This window comes from Delphinus delphis, chromosome 21, assembly GCF_949987515.2.
Source record: "Delphinus delphis chromosome 21, mDelDel1.2, whole genome shotgun sequence".
Taxonomy (NCBI): domain Eukaryota; kingdom Metazoa; phylum Chordata; class Mammalia; order Artiodactyla; family Delphinidae; genus Delphinus; species Delphinus delphis.
Window position 1 is genome coordinate 15,572,029 of NC_082703.1, and position 16,436 is coordinate 15,588,464.

The 16,436-nt window shown below is 33.4% G+C and overlaps 1 protein-coding gene across 3 annotated transcripts in view; it reads right to left on the minus strand.

Annotated features, from left to right (window-relative positions):
- SGCZ (sarcoglycan zeta) overlaps window positions 1-16,436 on the minus strand; it is a 318,224-nt gene that overhangs the window by 5,027 nt on the left and 296,761 nt on the right. For all 3 annotated transcript variants that reach the window (XM_060001370.1, XM_060001371.1, XM_060001369.1), the window contains 2 exons: window positions 12,964-13,036; window positions 1,341-1,464 (listed from right to left, as the gene is read on the minus strand). In XM_060001370.1, the coding sequence (XP_059857353.1) occupies window positions 1,341-1,464; window positions 12,964-13,036 (197 nt within the window). The remainder of the gene's footprint in view (window positions 1-1,340; window positions 1,465-12,963; window positions 13,037-16,436) is intronic.

A 16,436-nucleotide genomic window follows, 5' to 3' on the forward strand; every position in this document is an offset into this window, starting at 1 on the left:
TTCTGTTAATGTCTGCCCTCGTATTTACATCTGAAGAGGTCCGAGATGCGCCAGAGCATCACTCTCAAATCATCCTTCCAAGCTTTTTCTTCTCAGCTTGACCTTTATAAACTCATTAAAAAAATAAATAAGCACACGAAGGAAGAAAATATTAAGGGAATTACTTGGTGGAAACAGCAGCACAACAGATTTAGACCTTCAAGGACTTTGGGAATTGTGGTAAAAATATACAGAATCGAATATGTATTATGCATAAGGCTTTGAAATAATGAAGGTAGAATTAAAAACAAACAAGCAAACGAGAGCAACTACCAAGATGTCCAGGCAGATTTGAAAAAAAGCAACAGATGAGAATCCTAGAAATGAATAACAAAATTACTGAAATTAAAAGCCCAATGTAGGGATTGAAGAAGAGATTAGATACTGAGGAGGAACCTGGCATGTGGATCTGAATAAATAGGCAGAGTGAGGCATAGGGCAATAAAGAAATAGAAATGAGGAAGGAGAGGCTAAGAGATCTGGAAGATAAGGGAATGAAAAGACAACATTTCTTCAGAGAGTCTGAAAAAGGCCATAGAGAAAAGGGGGAGAGGGACTATCTGAAGACGTAATGTTGAGGAATTTCCAGAATGGACAAAAATGTGATTCGGCAGACACAATAGTCACAATGTATACAGCAAGTAAAGGAGACAAAATAAATACCTGCCTATCACATTCCAGTGAAAGAATGGAAGCCCAAAGACAAAGGGTTCTTTAAATCAGGCAGTAAGAGAAAGAAGAGGATCTTTAAAGGAATGAGGACAACAGAGTTTAAACAGACTCTTGGGTGAAATAAAGCAACATGGAAGAAAAACAGCATGTATCTCATCTAGGAAATAACTGGGTGAAATAGCAAAATAAACTTTTGCTTTTTGTTTCCCTTTTAGAAAAATATAGGTACTATTTCTACTGAGACAAACACACAAACTTTCAAAGCACTTTTTGGAAAAACTTTTTGAAGACCAAAATGGAACCAAGACAGCAAAGACTTGCCTTCATTCTGGGTATTACCTTGATATTCATTCCATTCATCTGTCGATTTTTGAAACTGCAGGAACTTAGATGCCCCACTTATAAATGACTTATGAATGAATATCTTTCAGTAGAAAAATAAATGGAGCTTTGACTTATGAAAATAACATTAGGTTTACCCAGTTTCATATTTAAGAAGTATTAATATTTTCATAATTTGAGCCCTCTTATGAAGTAGTTCCTTATGTTTCTCCTGGAATCATATGCGTATAATTTGAGAAGAAGCACCCTCCACAGTAAAAGGCCAGGGTCTACACCTCAGAACTCACCTCCCCCTCTGTGGACTGCAAGTGGAGCTCCTTCCTGCAGGCAGCCTTGAAGTCTCCAGCTGCAGCACTCACCTGGACCCCCCGGGGAGCTTCCATTATCAAGGACCTGGTTGGTGATTCAAGCCTTAAACAAACAAACAAACAAACAAAAACACCTTAATATTGATAAGAAAAAAGTTTACATTGGACTCAAAGATAATGTTAGTCAACTAAAACAAACAGGCAGGCATGAATACAAATCCTTGTCATTTCCAAAAAGGAAAAATGCTAAAATGAGTTTTAGAAAGATTTTTGATTGCTTTATCTATTTTTTGGCTCTTTCTTCCTTTGTTAGCATCAATTATTTACTCTAATTTGTATAATGATTTAGTAACCGTTTCTTGTGTTGTTTCCCTTCACAATGCACATGAAAAGTAGGCCGTGGTAGTTTACTAGTTTAAATCTTTTACATATTTTCAATATTAATGATGGAGTCTTAAGAAATAAATTTCTAGAAAGTTAGCATGTAAGTATCCCTCAGTAAAGTGTCCTTGTCTTGCAAAGATGAGAGAGTTTTAATGAAAATCATTAATAGTGCAAACTTCCAAATGTGCCCAGTCAAAATTCTGTAAACTAAAAAATTCTCAAGGGACTTTTTACACTTCTAGACATTAATTAAAATGAGGACGTAAGATAATTCCTACATCACCTGACCTCTATCGGCCCAAGAAAATGTCCACAGAATGAATGACATTAGTCTGAGAAAGAAAAATTAAATGAGGGGAGATACACAAGTGTTTTAGATAGCTGTGCCTGCAAAAAAGATAGTTGGGAGGGATTTTCAAAATTATCTCCAAATATAAACGTAGAGAAAGAGCAAAGGAAGGCAAAATACAGAAACAAGAATATAGTCGTAAAAAGCACTTGGTGTGATAAGAGATCTTATCCTGGAGTTGATCGTTTTGGATAATAGCTTGCTCTGGGGCTGTAACTGCCTGTGTTCCTCGTGACCTCAGGACTTCAGGACAAGAGTCCCTTCAGGCTCATATTCACCATCATCGAGAGCAACAGGTCTCCTTTGAGGCTACCATCCCAGTGTGGTTTTTCAGAGAGAATCACACCAAATAGTTTGAGCACTGAAGATCAGCCCTCTCTCTCAGTAGTAAAGTTGAACTTAAACACTTGAAAGTGATATTGAAGGACTAAAGCCAGCATTTTGAAGAAGTGATTTCAACACTTTAAATTTTTTTTCACTCACTAAAGCAACTTTGAAACTTTCATCCCTATAGGCCTTTTGGATATCTTCATAAAATCCCTTGAGGGTGAGGTTTTCAATATATATATTTTAAAGAAATGTCTGTTTTTTTTTTAAACACAAATTACACATTTTCACAGAATATTTGAAAACTTCAAAAAGAATCACCCATAATTTTTTCATTCATAATATTTATACTTTGCACAGAGTATCTAAATTTCAAAATCTGAATATTTAAATATATATTTATAAGTGATGTCCTCTGATACACCCCCAAATATTCACCATCTTGAATAATATATCTGTGACCATTTCTATTTCCACTTGTTATAGACCATTTCTATAACATTAAACGTAATTACATAAGTTTGGGTATGACTGAACCACTCAATCAGAAGTCAGATAAGAACTTAATTAACATGAATTAATGTTCTGAAACATTATGAATCTGAAGGAAACACAACTTGTAAGTGGGAGGAAAAACACGCTTATTTTATCAAATAATTGATATGGTGTAGTTTGTTTCCAAGGATAAGGGGTTGGGATACTTATATATTTGACAGTAAAATATCTGTAATAAGTGTGAACATTTTTTATACTATATTTTTACCCTATTTCTGCTAGAGCATTAAAATATAGTAAGTACTTCTGGGCTTTTGAGTTTTTCCATTCTCATCCTTACTAAATATTTAATTAAAAAATCTTAATTGTCTTCATCTTCATTTTAGACCTCAGGTACCCATTGCCAGTCTTGCTATGGAGTGTTTTGCTAGCATTGACTTAGAGGATCCCTATTCAAAGAGGCAGTAAAGATGGAGAGCTGGCTAGACCTGGGTTCAGGAAAGTGAGCCAGCAGCAATAAATTTCAGTTTTATCATCTCTAAAATTGACAATTATAATGTTTTCTTATAGGATTGTAAGGAATCTCTTAAACTGATTAAGGGAAATAGCTATGTAGTGGGATAGTAGTTTGAAATGTATGGGATTTCCTCCCTGTCCCCTTTCCTTGCTTCCTTTGCCATTCCCCATTCACTAAACACTATCCTTTGCCAAAAATGGTGGACCATAGAGCAGAGAAGCTGTTAAAGATATTTTGTGTTTCCTAATGTTACAGACATTTTGAGTTGAAAAAAAACCCTAGCCATTTATTGCGTTGAAAATGATTCAGCACATAAACAAAAACAGAGAAGAAAACCAACATCAGTAAGACCTTGTTGTTTATTTCACGAGTTGGAGGAACTGTTTTCTTGATTCACAGGCTAGAGAAGATTTGGAGAGAAATAAACAGAATTGGTCTTGAATGGCTCTCTGTGTTCTGCTACCTGAGGTCAAGTCCTAGGTTTGTGGGACCTTTATTCTATAGGTGTTAGAGGTCTGAGGAGAGAGTGATATTTCAGGACAACTGAGGACAAGAGACCACAAGATCCTCAAAGGAGAAAAGAGTGGTGACCTGCAGTGACTGAGGACTAAGTGACGGTAAGAAGAACATCTTGGCAAATGCCAGTTGGATCATGAGGCTACCAAGGACCAAATGTCACCCCAAATGCTTAGGCAGTGTAAGCATCTTGGTATAACGATGCAACCCCAGCGAGAAAGAAGAGAAGTGAATAGACTGGGGCTTAGTTTCTGATAGTGAGCACAATGGAGACCATACATGTAAATTAAAGTTTTACAGGAATATTTTCATTTCTTCTACAGATAATTTTGTGCCCTAAGACAATATATACCTGCCATATATATATATATACATATATATGTGTGTGTATATATATATAAAACCTATCAAGGGGTAAAGGGGTACATAAAACACGTTATATGATATATATAATATATATATAAAACTTATCAAGGAGTACATATATATAACTTATCAAGGGGTACATAAAACATAAAAAACATGGCAATTTTACAGTATTGCTAAATCCTTCAAGTTCTGAAAGTGATAAAGACTGAAAGTGATTAAGACTTTGAATTAAACAGGCTTCAACTGTATGCTTTGCTAATCTTGATAAAATTAAAAGTAGTGCTCACTAAGAAATGATATAAGTTTTATTAAAAATAGCACTGTTTTATATAGCATCCATCACTCGGGTAAGTAATATACACTAGGAACTTTAATTATGGAGAGCGTGCAGATAGAGTATATAATAAAAATTTATTAGATCATTTGGAGGATTTCATAATTCTATTTTCAAAGGAACATGTTGTGGTATTCAAATATTTCTTATGAACATGAAAATTAAAGTAAGCTGCAAACTAGTTTTTACAAGCTTGACTGACTATTTAGCATAAGCAAATAAACTAAATTTTGGGCAGCAAAAATTTCATAGCAGGACTACAATGTATATGGAGACCTAAAATCTTCAAATTAACGCTACTGTGAATAGCATACGTTCAGTGTGAGCATCTACAGATGCATGTATTAACCTGAATCATCCAATATCAATATTCACAATTACATGTATACTTACATTTAAATATTACATTTACACACATTACCTACCTAGAACTGCCCATTGTCTCTAGGTCTATCACTTGGTGAATAAGGAAAAAACACATTTTTCACAAGCGGTGTGCAAATTTTGTCCTATATTTCCATCCAAACTGCAAGTGTTAAACTCCATGAATTCTGACAATAAGAAAGTAATATTTGCATTTAAGCACAATGTGGCACTTTTAAAAGGTTCTGAAATCAGGTAAGCATATGATCATGATATTAACTATCCAAAGAACATTATAGAAAAAGTAGATGTAGACACAAAACTTAAAATATATAAAATAAAAAGTAGACATCATGTTACCAGTTATCCCAATTTATCAAAAGGATTTGATGATGGTGTAATAATATATTTCATTGACTATTTTATAAATAATATCTTCCCAGGCTCTTACTAGAAGCTGGGTACTTCTAGAGGCTATATTATAAACTGCAGGATATAGAAAAAGTATTTCCTATATGTATTAAAAGTGTTGCTGCATACTATGAAGTAATGAAAGTTATTTCCAAGAAGCAGTCTGGGAAATTCAGCAAAAGTTACATCAGTCTAATGAAAGAATTAAACATAGGACTTTGAATAATAAGCTCATAGTTTCTACACGAGTTCTACTAGAAATTTTCAATCCAGTTAACCTCACTGGGGCTCAGTTACCTAATAAATAAAATTACAGTGCACCTTAAACATAAAATATTTTATTCATTGCAGAACATCATTAGATCTGTTCTTTATTAGTGTGTTAGCCATATATTTATAGTAATACACTAAAAGCTATTTTAAGGAAGGACAAGAAAATTTAAAAATAAAATTCCCTCTCTTAGTTTGGTCCTCCTCCCTCTGTCCCTAATGTGCAGTGTGCATCTCCATTAAACATGAACCAGAGCGCCTCAAAGGTAGGAATGCCTGCCTGCTCCACAGAAAGATCTTTTTTTTCCTTTCTTCTGACACTAGCTATGCAACTTCTTAAAAGAATAGCATTCTTTCCCAAATCTTAGGGGGTCATAATGACTTGCTGTTCCCTTTGTACGACGCTTATGCTTACCTGGACTGTGAATCTTCAGTGAACTTTATGTAAAATACCAGTATGCCATTTTGATGTTTGATCCTTTGTCTCAAAAATGTACATGACTGTGCTTTCCACTTCTGACAGGTGGAATAGTTCTCAGGGCTTCTGAGAGTCTGTCTCCTGGATTATAATCCTCAATTTGGCTTGAATAAAATTCCCTTTCATTAATTCTTCTTAACTTGATTGTTAATTGAATTTTCGTCGACAAAGAGTAAAATGATACAACCACTTTGGAAAGCTCTGGAATTTTTATATAAAACTTAACATAGCCAGATACATCCCAAGCATCCTTCAATTATGAAAATGCATAGATAAAATACTGTATGTTCATATAATGGATCAGCAATAAAGCAGAAGGAACTATTGATACAGACAACATCATGAATGGCTCTCAAAAACATTATGTGGAATGAAATAAATCCTACAAAGAAGTACATCTTGTATGATCAATTTATATTAGTACTAAGTCAGCCTAATCTAATACAGGGTGAAAAAGAATGAGAGTAGTTTGCTTCTGGTGGGTAGTGGTGGGGATTTACCAGGAAGGAAATGAGGGAACTTTCTTGAGTGATGATAATGCTTTATATCTTGAGAAGAATTTGGATTACACAGGTGTATGTATTTTTCAAAACCCAGCAAATATGCATTTAGGCTTTGTGAATGTCATTGCATAATTATTTTACAACAAAAGGAAAGAAACTGTAAATGATCTTGGATACTAATGATGTACATGCTGAAGTGATCAGGAAAAGTGTACAGATTTATACAATTTATGTTCAATGCATAAAAATTAAGATCTACTGGTGGATGGACAGTGGAAATGTATACATAATTTAAGACATATAGAAAAATGATACTAGGAGAATCTAGCTGGGGGTTATATAGGCGCTTTCTATAAGATACTCTCAACATGTAGTATGTTTGAGAATTTTCATAATACGATGTCGGGAAAGAAAGTGTGGTCACAGATTTTACAGGATTATCTTTGTTTTTTTTTGGTAAAATTTGTAGAACTGTATACTATGAAAATATAAATAGGAAAACTGTTAATTGATGCTAATATTTGACTGTTATTGACTGTATTACAATGCAATAAAGATATTAAAGACATACAGGGATACTCTAAAAATATGTAATTCCTGTTGTTAAATCACTATATTAATATAAATGCTATATTATTCAAAGTCTGTATTTTACAATTATTTCCAGGAAAGGGATACCTAGAAAGGACATCTGATATTCTTTACTTTACCTGAAAATTCAAGAGTTTTGAGGTATTCCTGGAAAAAATAAGCTCATATTTATACTTCCATATCATGAAAATTCCAATATATCAAAAATAATAAATATATGTAATAAAATTCCAACAAGAATCTCAGTAGAGTCTCTTGAAACTTAAAACTTTATGTCAAAATATTTTGAGGGGAAAAATATGTGTGACAATTACCAGATTTGTTAAATGAAGATACAGTAGGAGATTTTCCTTTTAAAATTAGAACTTAATATAAAGGTATTTTAATTAAAAAATGATATCAAAATTAGAAATGGAAATTTGGTCAATGAAACACAATACAATCTAAAACAGATGGCAAGTATTTATGAGAAGTTAATATTTGACAAGTTGTAGCAATCATTTTGGGGTGGAAAATATGAGGTTATTTAATAAATGATGCTTAATAAATTGACTATCCATACAGAAGAAATAACATTAAATCCTTAACATGCTCTGCAAGAATAATTTCCAGTTTTATCTATTCAAAATATAAAAACTAATAAATTATAGACTGTAATTTTCAATAGAAAATTGGAAGAAAATTCAGAACATAATTTCCCATTTTATTTACTCAAAATATAAAACTAAGAAATGACCTAGTGTACAAAATAAACAACAAAATTAGAAGAAAAAACCCAGGAAATATCCAACTCTAGAAAAGGGAAACCTTTGAAACAAGACTGAAGCCTAGAAATCATAAAGAAAAATAATTTATATAGTTTACAATGCCAGTTTTTGGTTGGACTGGTTTTCTCCAGATACCCTCCACTTCTCAAATCAGCCTAGAATCCCTCTAGAATGTCCTGGGCTCAGATCTTGGAACTCGAATCAGACTAAACCTGGATTTTCTTCTAGAACCATCTACTAAGTAGACTTTTGGTAACAGAATATCAACAGTTAAATGATGCCCTGATTCTCTTCTCCATGGAAATTCTCAAGCTTCCACTGAGGGTTGACAACATATACTTAAACTATTTATTTTACTACAAAATACTTTCTAAAAGGCCTGTTGAAAAATGAAGTCCACATGTATTGGCAAAACTTGTGAATTTCTATGCAATTAGTCACTGGAATTAGTGAAGAACAATTGTGTTCATTTTTATAGCATTATAGTAATCACAGCAGTGCATTTCAGAGGAGTTTTTATAGTGGGTATCCAGGGATTATAGTAGAGAGAAGGATTAATGTTGAACTCGAGTCACTCTGCTGCCTATTTTTTCCAAGCAATTCAGTTTTGGTGTTTAGATACCGAAGCCATAACAAGATTTTGTTTTTAAGGTGTTACATAATTTTCAAATTTGAAAATGAGTGGCCTAGATTTCCAGAATTCTCAACATTCTGAGAAAATGGTTTAGACTTCTCTTAAACTAAGTTGCACGATGCAATTACTAAATGGAAACTTAAGCAGAACTTGAGTATCATGTGCCTTGTTCTTGCTAAATATTTAATACAGTAACAGAGACAGAGTTGGCACTCGTTATTTGCCATTTCAAGGATGAAATAAATGGAGAATTGCACAGAAAAGTGTTTTTAGAAAAAAAAATCCAATGCAAACTGTGACCTGAACATATATTCTTATACTATCTTACCACTTTTACTGTCTTATCACTTAGGGCTACCCTGAGCTTTTTTCAGCTGCAAATCACATTGTTTTTGTTTCCACCATTTGTATTGTTTCCTGCCCACTTGCACACCCCTTATGGTCTCTTCCTGAAAATTAGATCAAAAAATCCCTAGGTCAATTTTTGCTCCCTGTTCCCATGACTGGAAGGGTAGGCAAGCTTCTCATTACCCACATTTGCTACAAACTCTAATATACAAACACATACATAGAATGAAAGAATAAAAGGAAGGAAGGAGGAAAGAAAGGGAAGGAAGAGGGAAAAGGGGAGAGAAGGAGAGGTTTGGGGAAGGGAAGTGGGGAGGAGAAAAATACTACTTTATTACCATTTTTTTCTCATAGGTGGAAAAATACCAGTGAAGTATATTACCCCTTTATTGACAAATTGTCTCAGGGAAAATCCTTACCATTTAATAAACGGTGGCTTTTCCTTGAACACGGGAACTATGTAAATCAAAGCTATGTGTTTCCAGAGATTAATTTGGAGCCTGCAAACCTCACATTTCAGTTTTAAATTATATGCATACAAGAATGGAAATGATACCAATTATATCATTAAATAGTAACTCATTTTACTAAACCAAAGTCTAAATTCTTGCCTTATTCTTGGAGCAGTTAATAAAACTCAGATCCAAACAATCCTTGGACAATGGGCATTACATTATAGATTTTATCACTTCCCACCAAAGAGGGCAGAAATCCTATTGAGCTATAATAATTTAGCTACATATTAGTTTAAGAAAAAATAAAAAGAACATTTATACTTGGACTATTTCAGGCAAAGTGCTATGATGTCCTTACTATTTGTTGTTTAGCCTTTTAACAAATAAGTCCCTGCCGAAAAACAATATCACCTTATATTAAAAAAAATTAAAGAAAATCTACACCTGTATTGTTAAAATGCACATGAAGACTACTAGCACAGACCTTGGCACATAGCAAGCATTCATCAAACAGCCGTTGAGTAAATAAATTATAGCAATCTACTACATTTCCACACCAAAATATTACCTAAACTCTACAGTAAACTTTTTGAAATGTTTCTTTCTAAAGTCTTTTATTCTTGACAAAAGCAAAATCAAAGACAACATGGCTTCTTACTCCCTAAATTACATTTTATTTACTTGGTCAACTGCTGTCACCTTGTTGATTAGACTTAGGTGTCAACTAAGGGTACTTCTTATTGCCCTGAAAGGAAAATTGTCAGCAAGACTCGTAAGGCTCTCCTCAGACACTGCTTTTAATCTTCAGTACACAAATGAATAATTGAATAACCTCGTCATTACTGTGCTTTGCTTCTGTTTCTATTTTGGAATTTAGATCAGTACCACTCATCTTGGGGGCTGCCAATCTGCTTTTAGTACTAGCAGCTAAGCCTCGCTTAGGTCAATGTTTAAATAATTTATGAATAATTAGAAAATAAAAACTGGAGACATGATATACTAATTATAATTTAATTCACATTCATACTTATGAATGTTGAGACATGTCAGTAAAGTAATTAAAATAGCAGTTGGTTCTTATCCTTTTTTGGCAATAGGCTTTTCATAATGAAAATCTGTGAAACGAGTACATAATTACTAAAACGTTAGAAGTAAAAAAAAGTTTCTTTTAGAACTTAGTAATTACAATTTTTTTATTGAATGAAACTCTGGTATCTATGTTAAAACACAGCTCAAGAACAGTTGGAATCAACGTTAGTCACATGTCTTAGTAATACAAAAACAAATGATAACACATTCCTTATATACAGGCATCTAGCATCCTCATTATTCAGTTTTACTAAGTTTCAGTAATTCATGTTAACCAATTATAATAACACTATTATGTGTGAGATAGAGTGGCTGGCTGTTATTGAACTAAAGGTAAGCAAGGAAGACGTAGATCCCATTCTAGTGGCAACACAACCTTGTTAAGTAAAGAAGGAAAAGATAATTTATACAAAAATGTAGAGGTCCTAAATGAGAATAGTCATAAATCAAGACTATAACACACTATGAGACACTGTTTTCACATATTCTTCAACACTCCTAAATCCTTGGGGTTTCAGCATAAAGTAAATAATTATTATATTTGTCTTATTAAAAAATGCCTGATCGCATGAAGAGGGGCACCTTCTCCTGTTATTCTTAACTAGCTTGTTTGAATCTGGGCTACTCAACTAGTGAAAAACTGAGTTTTTTAAAGGAATTTTATCAATGAACTATAAAGGTCTGCAATATTTACTGTTGTAAAAGTATGACTTTTTAAAAATAAATTTATTTATTTTTGGCTGCGTTGGTTCTTTGTTGCCGCGTGCGGGCTTTCTCTAGTTGTGGCGAGCAGGGGTTACTCTTCCTTGGGGTGTGCGGGCTTCTCATTGCAGTGGCTTCTCTTGTTGAGGAGCACAGGCTCTAGGCGTGAAGGCTTCAGTAGTTGTGGCACGTGGGCTCAGTAGTTGTGGCTCACGAGCTCTAGAGCACAGGCTCAGTAGTTGTGGCGCACAGGCTTAGTTGCTCCGTGGCATGTGGGATCTTCCTGGACCAGGGCTCGAACCTGTGTCCCCTGCATTGGCAGGCAGATTCTTAACCACCACACCACCAGGGAAGTCCAAAGTATGACGTTTTTTTTAATTAGCATTTTTCAACTTTATTTTTCTATTTTTATTTGAGCATTTTTTCCACTCATCCAAGTAGGAAGGGCTGAGCCTGCTCTTTATGAAATAAAATGGGTATTTTGCGTAATATTTTATTGTGTTTCAAGACAAAGACTCTATCTGTCAGGTTAATAATTTAATTGAGCTTTAAAAATGATTTTAAATATGTAATTTAGTTTTTTATATCAATATGGGTTGTCTTTTTTCATATCATAGCAAATGGACATATATACACTACCAAATGTAAAACCGATAGCTAGTGGGAAGCAGCCACATAGCACAGGGCGATCACCCTGGTGCTTTGTGACCACCTAGAGGGGCGGGATAGGGAGGCTGGGAGGGAGGGAGATGCAACAGGGAAGAAATATGGGGATGTATGTATATGTATAGCTGATTCACTTTGCTATATAACAGAAACTAACACACCATTGTAAAGCAATTATACTCCAATAAAGATGTTAAAAAAAAGATACCTATTTGAAATTAGAGGAAACATCTTTTTTATTGGCATATAACATTGTATTGGTTTAAGGTATACAACATAATGATTTTGATAAATGTATATATCACAAAATGATTACCACAAGTTATTATAATAGGCATAATTTTATATAAAATATATAAAGTATATATTAAATATATATTTACTGAATTAAGAACAATAGATAAGTTAATAGATTTTAGTATTTCAACTTTTATCAGTGATTGCCATGATTATGGGAGAATAATCATAAGGGGAGAATACCTTATAATGTTGTCCTCTCAAACTGACAGATGGAGCTTATTCCACTGGAAATATTAAATTGAGGAGCATATCACAGGGCAATTAAGTTCTGCCTTTTACTGATCACTGTTTACATTTGTTTCTGATTTCCCTCTACTTAAGCCTCCCTGACTATTTACAGCTTTCTCTCACTCTCTGCCTCCCCTTTCTTTATGCCTATGCGTGCCATATATTTCATTATCTATATCAGATTTTCTGAAATCCCTATTTTTATTAGTCCTCCCCTCAACATCCTCTATAACTGCCTTTTCTTTTCTTTTTCTACACTCCTCCTGTCCGATATGTTTATTTTATATCCATTGTATGTTTGTAAAGGAAAAATATACAGAAGGACAGAATAATAACTCACATTTTCTTACCCTCAATGAAATATCCAATTACGTATTTACCATGTAGGCAGGGAATGTCAATTCTTTATACAGTTACGTAGCATATTTTCTGCTTTAGTTCTTTATATATCAAGGACCATCATCAGTGGTGGAAACAATGACACAGGTATAAATGCCAGGACTTACCTGAGGTCTTGGGAAGGTTCTGCTCTGATGTGAGGTGTTTCAACAGAGTGCCCGAACACTGCTCCTTCAGTGCCTGAGGATAACGTGAATCCAGGAGTCAGTATAAGCAAGTGTACAGACACACTGGTTTTCATTACTACTGTTATGCACCAAATATTCTTCTAAAAATGGGACAACTGAAAATAGAAGTACAGAAAATAAAAGAGAAAAATTGGAAAAGGAGTTTAAGGTAGTGAAGGGCCAAGGAGGGTAAATCTAAGTTTCACCATGTTGACCCTTTTTAAAATGATCTTATTTATAAAAGTTCAGACTGAGTGAGAATTTTCACCTTCTGATCATAGAGCAAGATCCATTTCCTTCCCTTTTCTTTATTTCCAGGTAAGTGAATTTGAGGGATGTATAGGTCACAATATTCAGTTCTTTCTACAAGCAGCAAAGCTTGAATGAAAATGTGGAGAGTGAGCTCTGATGTAGTATAGTATTAATTGTTTCAAGACATAGGTCCATAGGGCATTTAGCAATTTGCCCACAAGCAGCACTAGCCTTTAGTTAGAGTGATCATCGAACTACAGAGAACAGGGCACCTTACTTTGACCTTTCTGGAATTAAGGCTCAATCTAAAACCATGAACGGCTTGAGTTCATTAGAGTGGACTTCACCTGGGATCACAGCTATCTGAAGAGGTCACATGCTCAGGTAGTTGAATGATACTCTATCTAAACTTCCATTTATTGACTCCATTTGATTTTCCAGGTTGACAGAGCTTTTTTCTAATTTAACTGAGCAAATAAAATGATTTTCCTTTCCAAAAATCAAATGCAAAAACACTCGTTAAAGATGAAAAAACAGCCTTCTTTTTTTTTTCTTTTGTAATTTTACATAAATGAGATCATTCCCTTCAGAATAAACTTTATTTTCTTTTGGTTTAATCATCTTCAAACATCTCGGTGTAACAATGTCATGGCTGCTCCATCAATGGCCCCAACAGTAGCTCAACAATACAATGCAAGTAAAAAATACGAATTTTACACCTACAAAGTGAAGCTTCTTCTACTTATCATGAAGAACAATATTAAATATATTGATTCAATAAGCAATGAAAAAATTGCCACTAGGAAATTAGAGCTAACATTTAAATTCCTTAAAAGTAAGTGTATATGTAGGGAAATATGCTAGAATCACCAGAGGACTCCTCTACAGTAAACAGCAATGCAGATTTGGTCTTGAATCACAGAGGAAGAGGTTTTTTTCAGTCTGTAACATCTATATTATGGTTCTAAGGGTAAGTGTACAAGGTTCTGCTCCAGTAAATTCCTTAGATTGCGGATTTCAGTTTATAAGCTAAAAGCTATCCACATTTGTTGACCTCTTATTGGATTTTATTAGTTGCTGGTGGTTTTTTGTTTGTTTTGTTTTTTCCTAGAGAGGATATGTAAGGCATATACTGTTTATTTATTTAACTGTTTTCACAAATTATTTCTTTAAGGAGTTTCCTCTTTTGGTATTTTTTAAAATATTTTATTTCTGTGAGTGGACAATTTTTAGAAATAGGTCTTTGAAAGTAAAGTAACAGTTTTAGATAAAACACTGATTTTGTGACTGTGGAGGGGCTGGCATTTGAAACAACATTCTAAGGCACAAATTTCTAAGTCTCAAGGACAGACCCCTTTGGCATTTTAAAATAAGATATAATTTCCAAGTGAGATAGCTATCCATAGGCAAAGTTCACAAGTTAATTTCTACTATTTTATAATTTTGAAAACTTCCCAGACAAGATGGCAGAAATATAATTAAAGAACAGTAGCAATATTTATTTTAAAACACAGAATGGCACATATAGTATAATAACTTAGTACAGAATATATCAATGAAAGTGAAAGTAGAATGTTATCAAAAGTTTAATTTTACAATGAGGATGAAAGACTGATAAAGGTGTTGATTCTAAGTATCAATATAGAAAACTATTGATGATTAAAAAAAAGATACTTGAAGAAATAAATGTATAATCATACCACCTAAGGGGCTACATTGAAAACTGCATAAAATATCATAAATAATTAACTAACTATAGACTTCCAGATAATGAGAAAATTAATCTCATCCTCTCACTTTTTGTTCTAAAATGAGCCAAAAGGGCAACAATTAATAAGCAACAATGATAATCTTAAAAGGAAATCAGTGAGGAAAAATAAAAGCCATCTGAGCCAGAAACAAACTCTCACAGCATAAAAAATCAAAAAATATATAAATATATATTTCCCATGAACGGGAAAATTTTACAAACATCAGACTATTGGTAGGGTTGCCAGACTTAGCAATGAAAAATATTGGACACAATTAATTTTGAAGTTCAGTTAAACATAAAATCATATTTTAGTATAAGTATGCAATACTTGCAGAGGATATACTTATACTAAAAATCATTTGTTGTTTGTCTGAAATTCAAAATTAACTGGGCATCATATATTTTACCTGATAAATCTAACCATTAGTCAACATTTATTTGGAACAAAAAGATCTGCTTTATCCTCACTTCAGGAAAAAAAAAATGTATTATGAATTCTCACATCTTAAGTTATAGAAACCATGGAAACCAAAAAGGAAGAGGGACAGAAAAAGGAGAAAAAGGAACATAACATAGACATTTATTAATATGTATATTTAAACTTGTTGACTAAATAAATATTTATTTTTTATTGCTTTTGAAAAGGATTGTTCAAAAGGGCACAATGTCAGTTTTGCTTGATTGTATAGATGCTAAAGGATATTTCAGATAATTTAAAGTGATGACAATGTTATAAGATACAGAGAAACATAGACTGTTAACTCTTGTCATGGTCAGGCAAACCTCATGGTCAAAAAATACTGGATCTCATTCATAGGATAATTTCTAGCCTTTAAACGAAAGAATAAGAATGGCATATTTTTTGTTAGAAAGAAGAAAGAGTATATATGAATTGTGGTCCTACTTTATACTTAAAAACAGTTTTAGCCATACGCTAGGATGCTACTCTTTACAAATGCCTAACATAAAATAATCTCACCCAATTAAAAACATCATTAAAATAAATTTATGTATCCCTACTAGTATGGCTATCTATACTCTAAGTGCTACACTCTAAGCTACTCATTATCAACCCACTGGCCTCCATATATGCTTTGGGAAGGCATTTGCTTCAGAAGGCAGGACAAGAAAAGGAAACCAAAAATTCCTGGTATTCCCAGGTCCTCAACTTCATAGTAACTGAAAAAAAAATTCTGTGAAATATAGCATCTCTCCAGCCATCAGCTTCATGAATTCTACTGTGGTTAATTTCAGATACTATTTTATGGGGTTATTGGGTTTGTGTAGAAGAACCTGTGATCAGTAATATATATACAAGCAAGGCAAAAATACCTCTATGCTTTGAAATATTAGTTTTATATAAATTATCTAATTTTTTCTCACCAACATTTTTAATATATGTAGATAA